Here is a 19,238-nt window from a genome sequence, read left to right on the forward strand (position 1 = left end):
GTTATTTCACCATCCTGTGCCTCTGCTTCTTCTTGTGTAAAATGATGGTAGTAGAAGTACTGCCTGACTGAAATGATACATGTAAAATGCCCTGGCGAGTGCTTGGCACGTGGTGCTCAGTAAAGAGGCACTTTCACTCTCACTGTATTGTATTGGCCAAGCAATTAAGAAAGAAAACAGAATAAGCTACTGATTGGGATATACTTTAAACTTCTATGAGTTTTGACTATTTGTGGAATGATCTGAGAATAGTAGATTTCATTGAAAAGCACATAAATTAATTTTTTAAAGTTAATTTGCTTGGTCATTTTTTATTGTCATACTTCAAATACTTTTTGACTTTTCAACATTAATTTTCTTATCAATGAAATGTTACTCCTGCAAAAAGTAAAGGGTGGGGAGCATCTGGTAGCATAAGATAGATCTCATAGCAAAGTATTAATTAAAATATACCAGTACAGGGTCTTTTATCGAAGTATGATAGGTGTCTGTCTCTTTGGGCTGATATTTAATGCTCTAAAAACATCGGAAGGAACTTCCCTTAGGAGAGGCACCTAGGTTTAGAAAGAGTGTGGGTTTGGATCACAGGACTGGGTACAAATACTAGTTCTGCTTTTTAATTATATAACTTGCCTTGAACCAGTTATTTGAACTTTCTGATTGTCATCTTCTTCATCTCTAAAATAAGAATAATAATATCTAAAATGCCTTGCATAGCATCACTTCCTCCAGAAATCAGTTTTAGGTTATTGCCTGTGCATCTGTGTTAAGTTCATATTATTCCTTCTACTCCTCTATCTGGAAGGTGCTGTCCTACTTTTCTCTGTCGTCACATTTTTCTTATCTTTCAAAACCCAGTTCAGGTATTACCTATGGGTTCATTTCTTCCACAGCTGCAAACCACCTTGGTCTCTCCTTTCTCTGAGCTTTAATTAGAATTTATGGCTGCACAGTTTAATACTGACTGCTTTCTCAACCCGACAGCAGATTCCTAAAGAGCAAGGTTTAAGTCTAACCCATCTTCTGTGTCTACTGCCATACCAAACACAGTGTGGGAATGATGTCATAAATCACTCTTTAAATACCCTGTTTGAAATTTCACTACATAATTAGTCCTCCCATCCACTTATTTAGCATATTTAGAGATTATAGTACTTTGAAATGCTTTTATGTTGGTATAAAGGAAATATATATTGGAAGCAGACTAGCCTTCACATTTGGAAGGAGTACATGGCACTGGGCTCTGTCAGACACATTACCCAAAGCTTTAACGTCCCCTGAGATACTGCAGAATGTGTGTTGGCAGAGGAAAGGACAATATCCAAATAAACTTGACCCCTTCACCTCATTTTATTTAAAAATGCATTTGTTAATTTAGGAGCCTATGTTTGTATTCTGTTCCAGTTTACAAAAAGGAAGGATTTGAAAACAGATCATTACAAAAGTATGTTAAAAGCAATAATAGAACATATATTGAAATTCACTTTTTCTACTTTGGAATGACCTTTTAGGTACCAGCCACTCACTGCCTTTTTCTCTTTTTTTACTTCTCTATTTTCAGGAGTAAATAATATGTTGTGAAAAAGATATAAGAATTTTGATATCATATCCCCTCTGCTAATCCCCCAATTACTGTTAGAAGTAATTGTAAGTCTATAGAAGCAAATTCTGTATATACTGTATTAGAACTGAATTGTTTCTATAAGCAGACAGTATTCTATAAACTGTAAAATACAGTTTCAAATTTTTATATTTTATTAATGGTTTCTTTTACATGTCTCAGTATTGTCTGCCTAGATTTAAGTATCATCTTCCACCTGTGAGTCTTCCTGTTATTTAATACCCAGTCCTATTAATCCATACTTAAAATACATAGACACCAAAAGTAATATACAAATATGAATTTGACTTAGATTGACACTAGGGCAGTAACTTCTGCTTGTCTGCTCCCTTCTGCAACACTCACAAGCACATGCACACACACATCCTTCCTTAAATGCTAACATTACTGTCATGTTGTCCTTACAGTTTCCAGCTGTTAACCATCCTCAGTCATTGGAGAGAAGATACCTTGGAATTTTAAATAGTGTTCTGCTTGACCTCATGAAGGTAGGACAAGTTGATGTTATCTGTATAAAATGTCTTTCAGTTTGTGGATCCTCTTGTGTCTACATGTGGCCATAGCACACTTTTATGAATGAAATGTTTCATTAGGAAATGTATAATGGTGAATAATGGGGGACTATGTCATGTTAAAAGGCATGTAATTTATTTAAAATTGCAACAGGATCTGGTATCATCATAGTCCATCTATCTAGACAGGACCACAAGATCCCTAAATTACGTTCCTAAAATGGACAGAATAATAAAATCTATTAGCACTCAGGAGCTGCTCGGGCATATGGCTTTAAAACAAATCTTAAAATTAATATTGAAAGAATAGAGATTTTATAACTTTTTTTTTTTTACATGGTATTTGTGGCCTTCCAGAGTCTATACAGACTTCATCAGTGAACCTAACTCTTCTCTTTTTCTAACTTGGCCTCTTCTCTGCCAGACTCTTTCGGGCTCTGCTTTAGACATCCCAAGATCACTGCTACTACTGTGGCTTGAGTGTTCCTCCTTGTGCTAGCCTTGCTGTCCAGAGTCTTTCTGCTCTGGACTATTAAAAACATTCTCAAATTTCTTTATTCAAGTTTTTCTTCCCCAGTAGACAGGCAATCAGCCCCTTGAGTGAGAATTATTTTTCATATTTCTCCAGCGTTCACTGCAGCCAGCCAGTGCATAAATAAGCAAATGTTGATTGTTTGATAGTAGACCTTCAAAGAACGCTTGTTAATAGATCAACTTTATTTTATGCCCATTCAGTCAGCTGTCAAAGTCAGTAGAGGTTACACAGTGCATAGAGCCTTTAAAAGGCATACTTAGCACAGTTGGCAGTTTCTGAGCAGCATTTTCAGAACTTCACTGTGCTTTAAACTATGTTAATCTGTGTTCCTGGGAACACAGTGTGAATAGGTGTGGGGGTGGAGGTGGGGGAGGGGGTGTGACATTTGAGAAAGGCCACATACCATATAACCTTTTGTAGAGATTCACAATATTCATTAACCTATAAAGGCTTTCAGAAATCCCACAGTAAAAAAGAATTTCTGTCTCGCCCAAAATTCCCAAATTTAATTAAATACTGAATACTGTTTTTTATAAAACTTTAAAGTATTAGTGTTCTTTTGAACACAGATTGAAAAATGCTACCCAAGAAAAAGAATCCTCACAGCTCTTTCAGTTTAATTAGGCATAAATTATTACTTAAATTAGTTAGATTTTTTCAATACACTCTTTCACACAGTCAGTACTTATTGATCAGAGCCTTAGTAATTTGGTAACTTAAAATGTAAATAGAATAAAGTAGAGAAATGAAATTAAATGTAATTTCATATTTTCTGCCTTTTGTCTTTTTTTTAGTTAAAAAAACTTTTTGGTTAAATCATTACCAAATATAGCTACCAAACATCATCATGGTACCTGATTTAAAAGCTAGCACTGATTAAAAGCTAGCACAGATAAAAGTAGAAAGATAACCTGAATCTTTCTGTGTTTCTACCAGTTTGGAAGTTAAACATTCTAATTTCTATTTATTTAATACAGTTACTGTCAGATTTCTTTAACATTAAGTAAATATTTTTATTGAAATGTACATTCAGAAGGTGCACAAATTATGTCTATATCTCAGTTAATTTTTGTAATGTAAATATATTTGTGTAACCCTGCCCAGATGGAGATATAGAGAATTGTTAACACTCTGGAAGCTTTCTTATGACCCCTTTATGCCCATGTCCTTCTCCAGCCCCAGAAACCACATTTGTGACTTCTGTCACCAAAGATTATTATTGCCTTGTTGCTATTGAATGTTATATAAGTAGAATCATTCCTTTTTCTTTTAGCTATTATTGAAAATGAATTTGAAAAATGAAAAACACCTATTATCCTTTTATAAAGAAATATTCTCTTTGCCATTCCCTAAAGCTGCCTTGATAATTTTGTCCAGATATAAGTACATAAAATGGCCATCTCATCCTACATCTGTTCATATCAGCCTTTTTAGTGAGAAAACAAGTCACTGGAATTAATTCAAGCCCATAATGACTTTAAGAATAGCTACAATAATTATACTGGCTCTATTTTAATTTTTAGAAATTATTACAAGCCGGGCATGGTAGCTCACACCTGGGAGACTGAGGCAGGAGAATGGCTTGAGCCCAGGAATTGGAGACCAGCATGGGCAACATAGTGAGATCCCATCTCTACAAAAAAATTTTAAAAATTAGCTGGGCATGGTGGGAGATACCTGTAGTCCCAGATGCTTGAGGGGCTGAGGCAGAGGATTACTTGAGCCTAGGAATTCAAGGCTGCAGTTAGCTATGATCATGGCATTGCGCTGCAGCCTGGGAGACAGCACGAGACCCTGTCTCCTTAAAAAAAAAAGTATGTTTTTTTCTCCTCCAAATACTGAATTTTAGAAACTATTTACTGAGTAAGTGTCATGCTTTCTTCATAATGACCTCATCCTTTCAAGTAATTTGAAAATTAACAGCTATAGTCATAAATATAAATGTAGCTCTTTGTACAGTAATTTCTACTGTTGGTATCAAATAAAATAGCACTAATGCCAGTAGATACTTCTGAAAGGTCATAAGTACTTCTAATTTAAAAGATGACTCAAGGACTGACTCCTTTATTTTTTAACTAGTATCTCGCAGTTGAAATCTTTTTTTTTTTTTCCTCTCTCTTTTTTTTTTTTTTTTTTTTTGGTTTTTTTTTTTGGTTTTTTTTTATTTTTTGAGACAAGGTCTCACTCTGTTGCCCAGGCTGGAGTGCAGTGCTGCAGTCACAGCTCACTGCAATCTCCATCTCCAGGGCTCAAGTGATCCCCCTGGCTCAGCCTCCTGGGTAGCTGGGACTATAGGCATATACCACCATGACCATGCCTGGCTAATTATTTTTAGTTTCTATAGAGAGGGAGTCTCGATATGTTCAAACTCCTTGGGCTCAAGCAATCCACCCACCTAGGCCTACCAAAGTACTGGGATTACAAGCATGAGCCCTTATGCCTGGCCAAAACCATTTTAATGTTAACTGATTTAACTACCGATGAGAATAGAATCATTTTTATACACTGCCACAGTTTTTGTTCTATAATAAGGAAGAAGAAAGAATTGATAATTTCAAAATTATCTGAATGAACATGAATGTCAGTTTTACTTGAATGAAATCAGTGGCTTGAGTTTCAATAACCAGAATTTTTGGTCCAAAGGGAATATGATTGTTTCTTGGTATCCTCAGGGGACTGGTTCCAGGACCCACCTCAGATACCAAAATCCACAGATGCTCAAGTATCTTTTATAAAATGGTAGTATTTGCATATAATCATCATCTCTAGATTGCTTAATACCTAATACATTGTAAATGCTACATAAATAGTTGTTACACTATATTGTTCTTTTATTTGTATTTTTGTTGTTGTATTGGGGTTTGGGGATTTTTTTTTCTGTCCACAGTTGGCTGAATCTGCAGATGTATAACCTGCAGATATGGAGGGCCAGCTGTATTTCAGTATGTGGTAGGATCAGAATTCAAATTTTTTGTGGTGCTAGGTTGAAGGTGGTTGTCTGAAATTGAAGTCTGGCTTATTGGGAGCAAATATAAGTTTGTTCTCATTGTTTAACAGTGGGTCACAAAAAGCTTAAGTGTGGGTAAAACAAATGAAAATGAGCCTAGAGATGGCTTTGAATGCTGCAATTTTATATTCAGCCCTTCCTCTGAGGGAGAATGGCAGTCAGTCAAAGAGTCAAATTTTGTTGTGCTCTATTGTGTTGTGTTGTGTTAGGTTATGTTTCTTTACATATTTGCTTAATTTGTAAATAAAAATTAGTTTTAGTAGTGATTTACCTTTTAAAATATTGTCTAATTACTAATATAAATAATATTGGAAAAAACATTTTAATTGTAAAGAATCTAATATGTGCAACATAAAACAAAGGGTTAATACCTTAATGAATAAAGAACATTTGCAAATAACAATAGATGGAGAAATAGAAAAAGAAGAAATATAAGCAACCAATAAACATAAAAATATTCAACTTCACTAGTAATCAAAGATGTGAATTAAAACAATTGTGAAATATCATTTTCAAAATATCTAATTTATAAGTACTAAAAAGAATGGGTTGTTGATGAACCTGTTGTTGATGAGGGTTGCAGGAAATTGGTAGACTCATACAGTTGTTGACAGGAGTATAATTTGAGACAACCTTCTTAGGGGGTAATTTGGCAACACACAAAATAAGAATCCTTAAAAGTTTACATACCTACCAGTTCCATCTTTAGGAGTTTATCCTATGAAAGAGATCATGGATGTATGCAAAGATTTTGGGTGTTCATCACAGTATTAATTAAAATAGTGAAAAGTGGCTGCCATCTAAATGTCCAACAGCAAGAGGCTGGTTAAGTAAATCATGGGATGGCCATACCACAAACTTCTAGTCATTTAAAAAAAACGTGTGCAATTCGTTGCTGCATTGTTTGTAATAATAGAAGGGGAAACAATCTGAATGTTTATTTTTAAGGGAATTGTTGAAAAAACAAACTAAGGTACATCCATAGAGTTGAGACTCTTTATTGATATGGAATGATCTCTTAAGGTCTTATGACATGTGAGAAGAAAGCTAAGTGCAGACGATTCCGTGTACAGTACTTACTGTATGTGTAAAATAAAAAGAGCAGATAATGATATGTACAGAATACCTATGGAAGGATGTACAAGAAACTGGTATCTTGGACTCTCTCTACAAAGGGGAACTGGGTACCTGGGTAACAAGAGAAAGATGAAGAATATATAGTAATGTATTCTTTCATATTAATATATACTTATTAAAATATATTTTAAATGTTTATATTATAAAAATGTTTTGATTAGTAAGTGAAAAAGGCAGGATACAAAACTTGTATGTATAATATGAGCCAGATTTTATAAAAGAAAATATGTATATATGATATTCAAAAAAGGACTGGGAGGATATATACCAAGGGGACAACAATGGTGAGGTTATAGGTGATTTAGATAGTTGTTTTGATTTTTTTTTCCTGAACTGTGTTTGATAGATATTTGGCAATGATCATGTATTTCTTTGATAAAGAAAAAATAAGGCTTTTATTAGAATTTAAATATGACTTTGTAATGTTCTTTCCAATCCTAAACTTTCTTTCCTAAGAATCTACTGAAGTTGGACCCAGCTGACAGATACTTGACCGAACAGTGTTTGAATCACCCTACATTTCAAACCCAGAGACTTTTGGATCGTTCCCCTTCAAGGTCAGCAAAAAGAAAACCTTACCATGTGGAAAGCAGCACATTGTCTAATAGGTAAATATTCCCTTTTAAGGAAGTACAGATGCAGTGTTGGTCTTACAAGTAGGTGGAGGAGGCGGCTGCTTAAATGATACAATTAGAGAAAAGAAGGAAAGCCCTCTTTATTCAAAAATATCTTCCTTATGCTTATTGCATGATTCAGAACTACAATTAAGTAGTTGTGTGGGTCTTAAAGACTTTCTCTTCACTAAGTATATTATGGAAACCTGTGCATTCCCTGGGAAAGGTAGCATTGGATTAGCATGTAAGGGGGTTTACAGCCTCAAGAGCTAGAAGATTCTGTGTAAGTGTGACCCTGGGGTGATGCCTAGAGGGAGAAAGATAGGGAAGGGCAAGGGGCTTCCTGGAGGGAGAAGAGGATACCAAACACACGTGGGTGAGAAGGTACCTAGGGTAATCTTTGCGACTAAACCAAGTAGATCTGGCTGTACAGAGGGGTCTTGTGTTTTTGTTGCTCTTGTCTTTTTAATCATTGAGCTGAGAAATTAATTTTCCATAAAACATGGAAATAGCAAAGATGTAATTAAAATTGGTATTTTTTAAATATGATTTTTCAACATAATCTTTAAAAAACTTATTTTCCAAAGAACACATACACGCACACAGGATTAGACTGTACAGTCAGGTTGTCTTTCAGACCTGATATTCCTGGATTCTCTTGGCTGTGTGTTTAGGAGGACAGCATCCTAGTCACAATCTCCCTGTCTTCGTTTCCCGAGGAGATCTTGTCATCTGGGTTTGTTATGTTATGTGAGCTAGGAAAGAATTTCTCTTATCTGCTATTACAAGAGAAATAGAAAAAAATAATTCTTAATATGAAGCTTTTTGAATATGAATTTTCTACCCTCCCCCCACCCCTAAATGTTCCCTCCATATAGAACAATTTTTAACAGATTGGAATTTTGAAAGCTCAAGACCTGGTACTTTTTAGGTCTGAGAGAGCATCCATAAATTGGTGATAACCATTTATCCTATGTTTGCTCTCCTTAACTGTGATAGTGTGGTTGTGTTTTAGAACTGCTTACTATTCTTTAAAATGACTGTTTTTGGTTATTGATTCCCTCATATCTTATAGACCACTTTCAGCTGGCTTCATCATTTGTTGTTTCTTTCCATAGGGTTTTAGTATACTAAGTCAAGGAATCGTACTCATCATTTGGTTGCTCCTTTGCATTTAGGAGGTTCAGATTATTCCTGTGTCATCTTTGGGGTCACTTACAGTTCAGGTGCTTTTGTCTCCCTTCCACCTTAATTGTCACTTAGCTCCTCTAGTTTACATTTACAAAGAAAAATTATCCCAGTGATATAAAGTTCAGTAGACTGATAAGTTTTTTTTTGTTTTGTTTTTGAGACAGAGTCTCACTTTGTTGCCCAGGCTACAGTGAGTAGCGTCAGCCTGGCTCACAGCAGCCTCAATCTCCGGGGCTCAGCCATCCTACTGCCTCAGCCTCCCGAGTAGCTGGGACTACAGGCATGCGCCACCATGCCCGGCTAATTTTTTTGTATATATATTTTTTTAGTTGGTCAATTAATTTATTTCTATTTTTGGTAGAGACGGGGTCTCGCTCAGGCTGGTTTCGAACTCCTGACCTTGAGCAATCCGCCCGCCTCGGCCTCCCAAAGTGCTAGGATTACAGGCATGAGCCACCACGCCCGGCCGACTGATAAGTTTTTGATTTGTGCTGTAGTGATCAGTGGCACAACCTGTGCGATGAAAGGGAGCCTATGTATTTATCTTCTAGTGACTCACTTAAGACAGTTCTAGGAGTTAACCAGTGGAGACCTGAGGCTCCCCCTGGGGAACTTCTCTAGGGATCTGTTAAGGAGGATGTGTGTGGTTGATGGTATTTTCAGGGAATACAGAGGAGATAAGATTTGTATGGGTCTTTGAGGAGTCCTCCCAAGTCCTCTTTTGCAATAGATGTAAATAGAAATTATAAGTAAATAAAAATCTCTGGAATAATTAATTTTTAGGTCTTGACATTGTATTGAATATATTACAGGAAAAAGCCCTAAATGTTTTCTCTAGGAATGATCTTACCTCATTTTACATGCCTCGGAGGGCTTTCTCGACACACTTATCTGTGGTCCATACTTATTCCATGGAAGCCCTTTTTGTTAGGAACAGTAATTCTAGATCGGATCTCAATACAAACTGTGGCTCCTTCAGACTTGCCAGCACCATATCACGCTTGTTGCCACATACATACTCCCCTGCCTTGTCCCTGGAGACACACACACTGGCATATACCCTGTCTTCCAGGTTCTTTTCTCTATAGGAGAGGCAGTAGATTCTTGCATTACTTAGCCCTCTGCCTGTCTCCTTCAGGCTCTCCAGAGGCTCTGCTCACCTCGGACATGTTGTGACAGTGCTTCAGCTGCCCCACACTGCCACTCTCACCAGCCCTGTTTTGCCAGCCTTCCCCCTCAAAAAGGAGCTTTGCGTCTTTGGCATTTGCTTTTATAACTTTTGTTAACTAAGTACATTATCTATCCAGCCAACCATTTAAGAAAGGGGTTTATACATAAAAATTTTTTAAGTGGTTGGCAGTTTAACCACAGATTCCTTGTGGTTGTGTGTCAAAGAGATCCATGGAATTCTTGAAGCTGTTTTTTGTTGTTGTGCTTTGGCAGAGCTCCAGTTTGAAGATAATATGACGCCCTTTCTACGTAGGAATTATGCGCAAAGCTGAATGGCTTCCAATTAATCCTGAGACAGAAATGCTAAGAATAGCAGTTTAGACTCTTTGTACATTTATGGAAAACCTAAAGCTTTGACAAATTTTCTACCTTAAATTTATAGCCTCCCTTTTCATGTTAGAAATTGTCTCTCTTACGTTGCTCTGAATATGTTCTTCCAAAGATCACATGTAGGTTTGTGTTCAACATCTATAGCAGTGTTTCTAAGAGCTCCAAAAGTTCTAGCAGCTGTCTTTGCTATTTTCTGGTTGTGAGTTTAGGACATTTCCCAGCACCTGCACATATTATCTCCCTGACATTACTATCTCTAAACCTAAAGGGAAAAGGGGAGTGAATGAAGGTCCTGAGAGTCCAGGGAGAGATCTGGAGCTGGGCAGGAGGAGTCACCCCATAGAAGCTGTCATCTGCAGAGAAACAGCTACAATCTGAGTCAGGGTGCCAATGCCAGGAAGGAGCAGGAAAGGCATCCCCAGCTTCTTTCTCCTCTTGCCCTGTGATGCCTTCCAGTGCTAAGTTCATCCGGAAGTTAGCCAACTAGGGAGCCTGGGCAAGGCAGTCTGCAGCATGGGGCTCCTGAGGCCCAGGTCTGAGCAAAGAGGGGTGGATACTAGATTGGGGGTTGGGCAAATGGAGAATAATCAACACACTTAGATATATTTGTAGATGAGACTGTGATCATTTGGGTTTGAGAAGTTGCTGAGATATTTTAGTTATCAAGATAGAAGTTGACAAACTCTAAGGTTTAAAACTTGATGCCTTTAGAATACAGAGACTTTTACTGATATGAGGATAGACTCCATTGACATCATTTAACAGAAAGTAAAACTTTTCTTTCTTTGTAATTTCTTTCCAGGTCTGAGATTTGCTATTTAGTTAGCTCATATTTGTGTCCTTAATTTAATACTGCAATTCTAATGACCTAACTGTAAGGGATTAGTGAGAGGAAATGGGCCTTCCATAATGTTATAGGCTTGCTTGATATCAGATATTTTTTGACACTCTCAGGTAGTTCTGGTAGAGATTACCATCTGAAAGATAGGCTAGAAAAAGGGCCCTTACATTATTTGATGCCAGAGCACTCAGATTTTCACAGGGCAAATGGGAAGGCATAGTTTCACCATTACCATTCTACATGGGGAAAAAAAGTGACCTTTATTCCAATTAGTATGTGATCGAGAAAGCTCTCCCAAATCAAACCATCTTTAGCAATAGCAAGATTTGCAGCAAAATTTTCTGAATGCATAGTAAAAAGAGAATTGTATAAATCATTATTCATTTATTAAGCATTCTAACCTATCCCAAACTACAATTGGTCCTTTGTATAGTTACAGTAGAACAAACTGACCTTGTCATGTTGTCAGTTTCAGCTTTCAAATAGCAGACAAGGCTTTCCTTTGGATTTATATTTTGTATTTTAAATCAAGTAGGAAATGAAGCTTTAATTCCTAAAGAAGGCCTCAGTTGGTTTGGAATAATGAAATGTGAAATGAAGAAGAGAATGGTGTGTTTTGGAGAGAAATTAACTCTTTCAGATCCCTGTGACCCAGTATAAGTACAGGGTTTTTGTTTAGTGTACATGGAGGTGTCTGTACAGTTCATGGCACATTACTGTTTGGTGTACAAGGAGGTATCTGAAGAGCCCCAAGTAATTGCTGCTTGTCTAAAACATAAACATTGATCATCATGTTTTCCAACAAGCCTCACTGGACAGTTTAAATTTGTTTTACTTTTATTGAGTAAATTGTTAGAATTCTCATTTTTGACTATACAGGCTAAAGACATTGGTGTGTGTGCTATGAATATATATCTCTGAAGCAGGCTATGAGTTTCACAAATAAAAATGAAGTTCAAGGAACACTGTAACCTTCAAGTCTAAATGTTGTCTTTTGACATTCAAGCAGACAAAAGAGTTATAAAGAATTCGTCTATAGCTCAGCTCTCTTCTTCTTAGGAGGCATTTTATAACACTCATATGAGTACCAACATAATGGAAGCATGTTTTCCCAGATCATCAGTTAGAAACTGTGTTGACAGCAAGTTAGCAGAGCGTTTAAGGATGCCAGAATAACTTCATCAAGGCCAGTGCTTAGTTGCAGAGTGACTTTGTCTTATTGATAGGTTACTTGTTATTGGTAGGCACATTCTTGGAAGAGTTAATGTATTTTAGTCTTTGAGGTATGATATTTTGAATATGTGTTCTGTTCTTATTAACATAATACTTTTCATGTGTCTGCTATTGAGCGAAACTGATACACTTCTTTTGTTTTTAATGTAGAAACCAAGCCAGCAAAAGTACTGCTTTGCAATCTCACCACAGATCTAACAGCAAGGACATCCAGAACCTGAGTGTGGGCCTGCCCCGGGCTGATGAAGGTCTCCCTGCCAATGAAAGCTTCCTAAATGGAAACCTTGCTGGAGCTACTCTTAGCCCGATGCATACCAAAACCTACCAGGCAAGCACCCAGCCTGGGCCTACCAGCAAAGATCTCACCAACAACAACATACCACACCTTCTCAGCCCAAAAGAAGCCAAGTCAAAAACAGAGTTTGATTTTAATATTGACCCAAAGCCTTCAGAAGGCCCAGGCACGAAGTACCTCAAGTCAAGCAGCAGATCTCAGCAGAACCGACACTCATTTATGGAAAGCTCTCAGAGCAAAGCTGGTACACTACAGCCCAGTGAAAAGCAGAGTAGGCATAGCTATATCGACACCATTCCCCAGTCTTCTAGGAGTCCTTCCTACAGGACCAAGGCCAAAAGCCATGGGGCACTGAGTGACTCCAAGTCTGTGAGCAACCTTTCCGAAGCCAGGGCCCAGATTGCAGAGTCCAATACCAGTAGGTACTTCCCATCCAGCTGCTTGGACTTGAACTCTCCCACCAGCCCAACCCCTACCAGACACAGCGACACGAGAACTTTGCTCAGCCCTTCAGGGAGAAATAACAGGAATGAAGGTACTCTGGACTCACGCCGAACCACAACCAGGCATTCTAAAACAATGGAGGAATTGAAGCTGCCTGAGCACATGGACAGCAGCCATTCCCATTCGCTATCTGCACCCCATGAATCCTTTTCTTATGGGCTAGGCTACACCAGCCCCTTCTCCTCTCAGCAGCGTCCTCATAGGCATTCCATGTATGTGACCCGGGACAAAGTGAGAGCCAAAGGCTTGGATGGAAGCTTGAGCACAGGGCAAGGGATGGCGGCCAGAGCCAACAGCTTGCAACTCTTATCACCCCAGGTACAGTTTAGCACCTCGTCCGATTCTGGTGGCTCATTAGGGGAAGGTGGTGCAAGAGATGTGAATAAGATCAGTCGGCAGTTTTCCCTACTGCAGGAGGTTGTGCTTTTCTTGATAGGATGAATTTAGGGAAGCAATACTTGAACTAATCTCTGCTTTAAAAAAATGATTTAGATCAACTATTGAATAATCAAGAGTTTGGTTTTGGTAATGTTTCCTTTCTTAATGTTCCTTTACGGCATATTTTGTTGAGAGAATCCCATTTTGATTTATTATAGAAGTCATCAGTTACATGGGCTAGTTTTTAGTTTTCTCAAAGTTCAGTGTGAATTCATGGGATTTTCTCTAATCTCTCCAAACCACATTTGCTAAAATCAAAACTTTTTGCTAATACTTTACTCAGCATCTTAACTGAATTTAAAAGTTCTTAATTTATCCAAAACTATAGATAAATTTAACTTTAGGCCAGGATAAATGTTAATTTTCAGTCTTTTGGATTATTTTTAAATCTCAAGGCAGTATTTTTAGCATGGTGCTTCCATCTTGTTGATTGTCAGGCTCTAGAACTAATACCTGCTTAAAAGAGGTAGTATTCTTACAACAGAACACGTTTTTAATATAATGCTTTCATGTATAAAGCCCTGTGCCCAGTGTCTAGCAAGTAAGTGTCTAGCAAATTTTTGTTATCACTGCTGCTTCTGTGATGGTAGTGGCTGTTACTTAGACACTGAGCACCTTATCTATGCTACATGTTCTCAGGTACTCAAAAGAGTCTGAGAGGGTTCTTGCCCTTAGGAAACTTATCTTTTGTTAGGAAGGGCTAAGTTATACATGATAACAATGAAATGATTAAGTCCTAAATTAATATGGCACTGGCTATAAATAGGAGTTGAGAATAGGGAGAGGTCATTGTGAGCAGGAGCAGGTAGAAATGGCTTTAGGGGCAACTAAAGTCTTGTTCTCTCTGGGCTAAGATGTATAGACAAGCTTTGAATGGCTAAAGAATTAAGATGTGTTCAGGCCTGTCCTGAGCTAGGTACCATAGAGACTCTAGTTAGAAAGATGAAAACAATAGGGTCTCTGTCCTCTTGAGTTTATGGGCTGGTGGGGGATACTTGCCAACCAATAGGGTTGTTCTGATACCATGAGGTTGCATTCCAGATGCTATGCTACAAGCATGCTTGTGTACCGAAGAGGGGAGAGGAATGGGGCAGTCCAGGCGGGGGGTTGTGGGACGCTGCCAGAGGAGATGGCATCTGAGTAGAGACTTCAAGGAGGGTTGGGGAAAATGTGACCATGACATCAGGAAAGAGGCTTGAAGAGAGGGAAGAAAAGAGCATTGGAAAAAGAAGGAAAGTAGTAGAGACAGACGTTAAATGGGATGATGTGTTTTGTGGCTTGCAACTTGTTCCACATTGCTGGAGTGAAAAATGAAGATTTGGAGTGGCTTTTGCCATAATCCAAGACTGAGGTGAGGAGAGTATGTTTGGGATTAAGTCAGTGCCAGTGAGAAAACAGAGTGGATCTCAAAGCCTTCTTAGAAGTAGAAACAACAGAACTTGTGAATTAAAGGACTGAATATAGGAAAAAGGAAGACTTCAAGGTTTCTTTTCTAGGAGATCTTTTTTGGAGTGGACGAAAGGGTTTTTGAAGTCACCTAATTCAACCCTTCATTTCACAGGTGGGCATGCTCAGGCTCAGAGAGGTTGGGTTAGTCACCCTAAGTTTACCCAGCTAGTTCAGGATAGGGCTGGGATTATGAGACAGTCTCCAAGTCCCAAGGCTAGCCTCTTTCCACTGTATCTTGCTGACATGTTGAGTTTGGAGTGACCTTGGGCCTCTAAGCAGAGGATTGCTGTAAGAGGCTGAAAAGACAGTCGAGCATCCAGGGGAAAGGAGAGGGCGGGAGGTGCACATTTGCAAAGGCCATAAGCAGAGTCGTAGGGATGGGCAGAGGAGCTCCTGAGTCACTGTAGAAAGAAGAGAACCTCCAGAGCCTAGAGCTTGGCAGCTGCCCTTAGGTGGAAGATGGAGGTCAAAACCAGGTAAAGTGTGCTAGCATTACACATAGCATACAATAGAGAAGTAAAAAAAACAACAAGCTGTTTAACTTAGAAAGGATGAATGATGGCTCTCTGAGAATTTCTGAAAAAGCATTTTTATGAACACAGTGGTCATAAACAAATCATAAACAATTATTGTGGGCTAAACACAGATCAGACTGTTACTGAATTTGAAGTCCAGTTCAGGCGGTACATGTGCCGAACTGCCAGAAAGTACAAGTTTAAAGGCACAAAGGTGGCAGAAGGCTTGAAAAGTAACTAAAGCTGTGAGTGAATCTTGGAAATCACTCTCACGCAAAGTATTGTGGCCACCTTCAAAAGCACGGGGATTCTTACTGAGTTTAGGCTAGATGTTAGTAGTTTATTTTCTCAAAATACTTTTCTAGAGGCCTTTGTAAGTGAAATCGGTGGTTAAAATCAAATGAGATCTTGTCATAAAATGGAAAGAAGAAACGCTACATTGGATGAATTCCTGCCCAGACTCCTTCCTCAGAGTACATTTGAAGAGTGAGGGGGAGAAAGAGAATCATACTTTAAATTTTAAATAAAATATTTTTTAGATATCACATAGACTTGGGGTAATACTCTTTCTGTGGATAATATATAGATATGCAATGCAGCTAACTCCTAATGATTTGGTAATTTTGTTCCTTAGTCTTTTTTTCTAAGGGTAGGGAATGCTATATTTTTCCCCCTCAGTGAACACCATTGTGGACCGAGTGCTGTTCTTAGCTTGTGACTCACTTCCTTAGAGAGATAGGTAGTAGTGGTAGCATCTCTGGAGATGAGCACCGTCTTGATTATGCCTAAGAAAACACATGAAATTTAACTGCTGTTATCCTAAAATATTAAGATGAGAATTTAAGCACATATAAATTCCCTATAGTTGGGGAATTTGAAGCCAAAAATTATTAAGAGACTTATTCTATCCCTTGATACATTCAAAAATCATTTATTTTCATCTGAATCTGCCATACAAAGTCCTTCATGAAAAATAATTTTGGATCCACACAGTTCTTTTTGGAGAACTCAACCTAAAATCTGCTAGAGAAATTTTGGATTAACTAATAGAATCCCTAATCAGAGTGCTGCTCAGAACAATGACGATGACTTGTCTAGATATGAGAGAGGTAATTTTTTTGTTTTTAATAATTAATTGAACTATTTTCAGACTAATTTATTCCCTGCTTGCCTTAACTTTAATGAGAATTTCACTTTCCATCTGTGTTAAATTTGACTTATTTTACATTCATCAGATGATTCACTCTTTTATGGGATAATTTGTATTTTAGCCAACTAACATTTTTTATTTTAGCTGGTTGCAGTCCTAGTTATACCAAATGAAGACCATGATTTTCATCCCTAGGAATGGGATGCTCTTATAAATCCTTTTAAATTTGACTTCCAGCCTGGAGAACAACTCCCTCCAGAGATGACTGTGGCGAGATCATCTGTCAAAGAGTCCTCCAGAGAAGGCACCTCTTCTTTCCACGCTCGTCAGAAGTCTGAGGTCTGAATTCTTCAGAGTTGCTGCATCTTACAATAAAATGTGTCTGTAAAGTTTGTTCATTCAACATCATTATTACAGCCTAGCTTTTTTTTTTTTTTTTTTTTTTTTTTTTGAGACAGAGTCTCACTTTTTTGTCCAGGCTAGAGTGAGTGCCGTGGCGTCAGCCTAGCTCACAGCAACCTCAAACTCCTAGGCTCGAGCGATCCTTCTGCCTCAGCCTCCCGAGTAGCTGGGACTACAGGCATGAGCCACCATGCCCGGCTAATTTTTTTTTTTTATATATATATCAGTTGGCCAATTAATTTCTTTCTATTTATAGTAGAGACGGGGTCTCGCTCAGGCTGGTTTTGAACTCCTGACCTTGAGCAATCCGCCCGCCTCGGCCTCCCAAGAGCTAGGATTACAGGCGTGAGCCACCGCGCCCGGCCTACAGCCTAGCTTTTAAAATGTATTCATACCCAATCTCCCACCAATAAGTTGAACTGGTTTATAAAGTAAGTTGTTTTTCTCATGACATAATCCTGAGTTGTCTTTTTAAAAGATCATTAATTAAATAAATTATAGACTGATTAGGCACTGTTCTAATTTCATAGGTAACATTGTCATCAATCTATGGTTTAACTTTTCTAAACTTGTTTCCTGCCTCAGGGTGGAGTGTACCATGACCCACACTCTGATGATGGTACAGCCCCCAAAGAAAATAGACATCTGTACAATGATCCTGTTCCAAGGAGAGTTGGTAGCTTTTACAGAGGTAAGCCTGCCTCCGGGATTCACCAGGGTACCCTCTCTCCTCCCTTCCTCATACACCTCCAGCCAGGGCCCTCCCCTACATTTTCACTGCTTTGACTGACTTTAGGCATTCTCACCTACGCTGTTACCTTCCAGCAGTTCTCCCTGTCTCTGGTCCTACTGTCTAAGCTCAGGCCCTCCTGGCTTCTCACTGGGCTCAGTCGCATCTTAACTGGTCTCCTATCTCCAAGGTACCCATCAAAGCAGTCACTGGAATGATCATTCTGAAGCTGTGTTCTGACCATACCATTCATTCATTCGATCAACCCATAAATTATTTATCGATGTTACCTGAGTGTTTTGCACTATTCTAGCTTAGAACAGGTCAGTGAACAAGACGGCCAAAGATCTCCATCCTTATGGAACTCACGTTCTCGGGAAGAGAGACCAACAGTAAACGTAATAATTATATAGAGTAGTAAAAGGTACTAAGTGCTATGGGGTGGGGAATAGAGCAAGGTAATTGATTACCCCCACTAATCCCCTTTCTCACTTGTTAAGAGGCCTTTGGTGGCTTCCTATTGGCATCAGGACAAAATCTGAATTCCCAAGGATGGTATTCCAGACTTTCCATCGTCTGGCCCTTGCCATGGTGCTCAGCCTGTGGAACTTGCACCCCTCCGCTTTCTGGAACAGCTTGTTTCTGTTCCTTTCTTTAAGGTCCTCTCCAGTGTAATGTTTTCTCTGCCCAGCCTGAGGAGGTGAAGCATTTCCTTCTCTGTTCTGCCCATGGTACCTTATCTATGCCTCTAATAGAACACTGACCACCTTGCACTGATTCTTTGTTTGCATTTCTCTCTCACAAGGTTTTGTGAGCCCCTCAAAGATACTAAGTTCTCTTCATCTTTTCTTCCTTTTGTTCTCATTGACTAGCATACTGCTTGACACAGTTTCATAAATATCTATTGATTGAATTAAAAAAAAAATTTAAGTGTGCTTGGCCCAGCCTTAAAAATGTACTTTGATATCTGACAGACAGCTAAAGCAGCTACTTTTGGGGTTGTATGGATTTAGGAGACATTGGCAGAGAAAGGCAACCCCTTGGGTAACTGTAGTAACAGACCAAAACCCTTGGGAATCACAGCAAGTACCTTGGTGGGGAAATGGACAGCAAGCCCACGGGGTGGGAGCAAGGCCCTAGGGTCAGGAGGCTCAACCTTGCAAAGCCTGGAAGACTCACCATGGCATTTTGTGACCCCATGCACCCATGTTGCCTTATGTCTCACTCTTTCTGTTGTTTTAGGAGGACAGCTGGAAAGGGGCAGGAATTGAGGGTGACTGTTGGGTGGGGGCCATGGAGAACAACTTGGTCATTTTAATTAGAAACTCGAGCTAAATAAATGCATAAAAGTGTTATTCAGGACTAAACATATATTGAATGATTAGGCTACTCTGCTCCCTTCCAGCCCTACCTTTGGAACAAGCATAATGCATTAAATATGCCTTTTAATGGATTTTTTTTTCTGATACCATGATTACTTTAGAATCTTATGGGACTAAACTTT

General features: G+C 38.6%; 1 protein-coding gene across 3 annotated transcripts in view; it reads left to right on the forward strand.

The window, feature by feature from the left end:
• CDKL5 (cyclin dependent kinase like 5) overlaps nucleotides 1-19,238 on the forward strand; it is a 186,328-nt gene that overhangs the window by 142,761 nt on the left and 24,329 nt on the right. For 2 of the 3 annotated variants that reach the window (XM_012784695.2, XM_012784690.2), the window contains exons 10-14: nucleotides 2,029-2,109; nucleotides 7,269-7,420; nucleotides 12,402-13,368; nucleotides 16,840-16,941; nucleotides 17,590-17,695. In XM_012784695.2, coding sequence (XP_012640149.1) covers nucleotides 2,029-2,109; nucleotides 7,269-7,420; nucleotides 12,402-13,368; nucleotides 16,840-16,941; nucleotides 17,590-17,695 — 1,408 coding nt within the window. The remainder of the gene's footprint in view (nucleotides 1-2,028; nucleotides 2,110-7,268; nucleotides 7,421-12,401; nucleotides 13,369-16,839; nucleotides 16,942-17,589; nucleotides 17,696-19,238) is intronic. The other variant, XM_075999296.1, reaches the window with a different exon arrangement.

This window comes from Microcebus murinus, chromosome X, assembly GCF_040939455.1.
Source record: "Microcebus murinus isolate Inina chromosome X, M.murinus_Inina_mat1.0, whole genome shotgun sequence".
Taxonomy (NCBI): Eukaryota; Metazoa; Chordata; class Mammalia; order Primates; family Cheirogaleidae; genus Microcebus; species Microcebus murinus.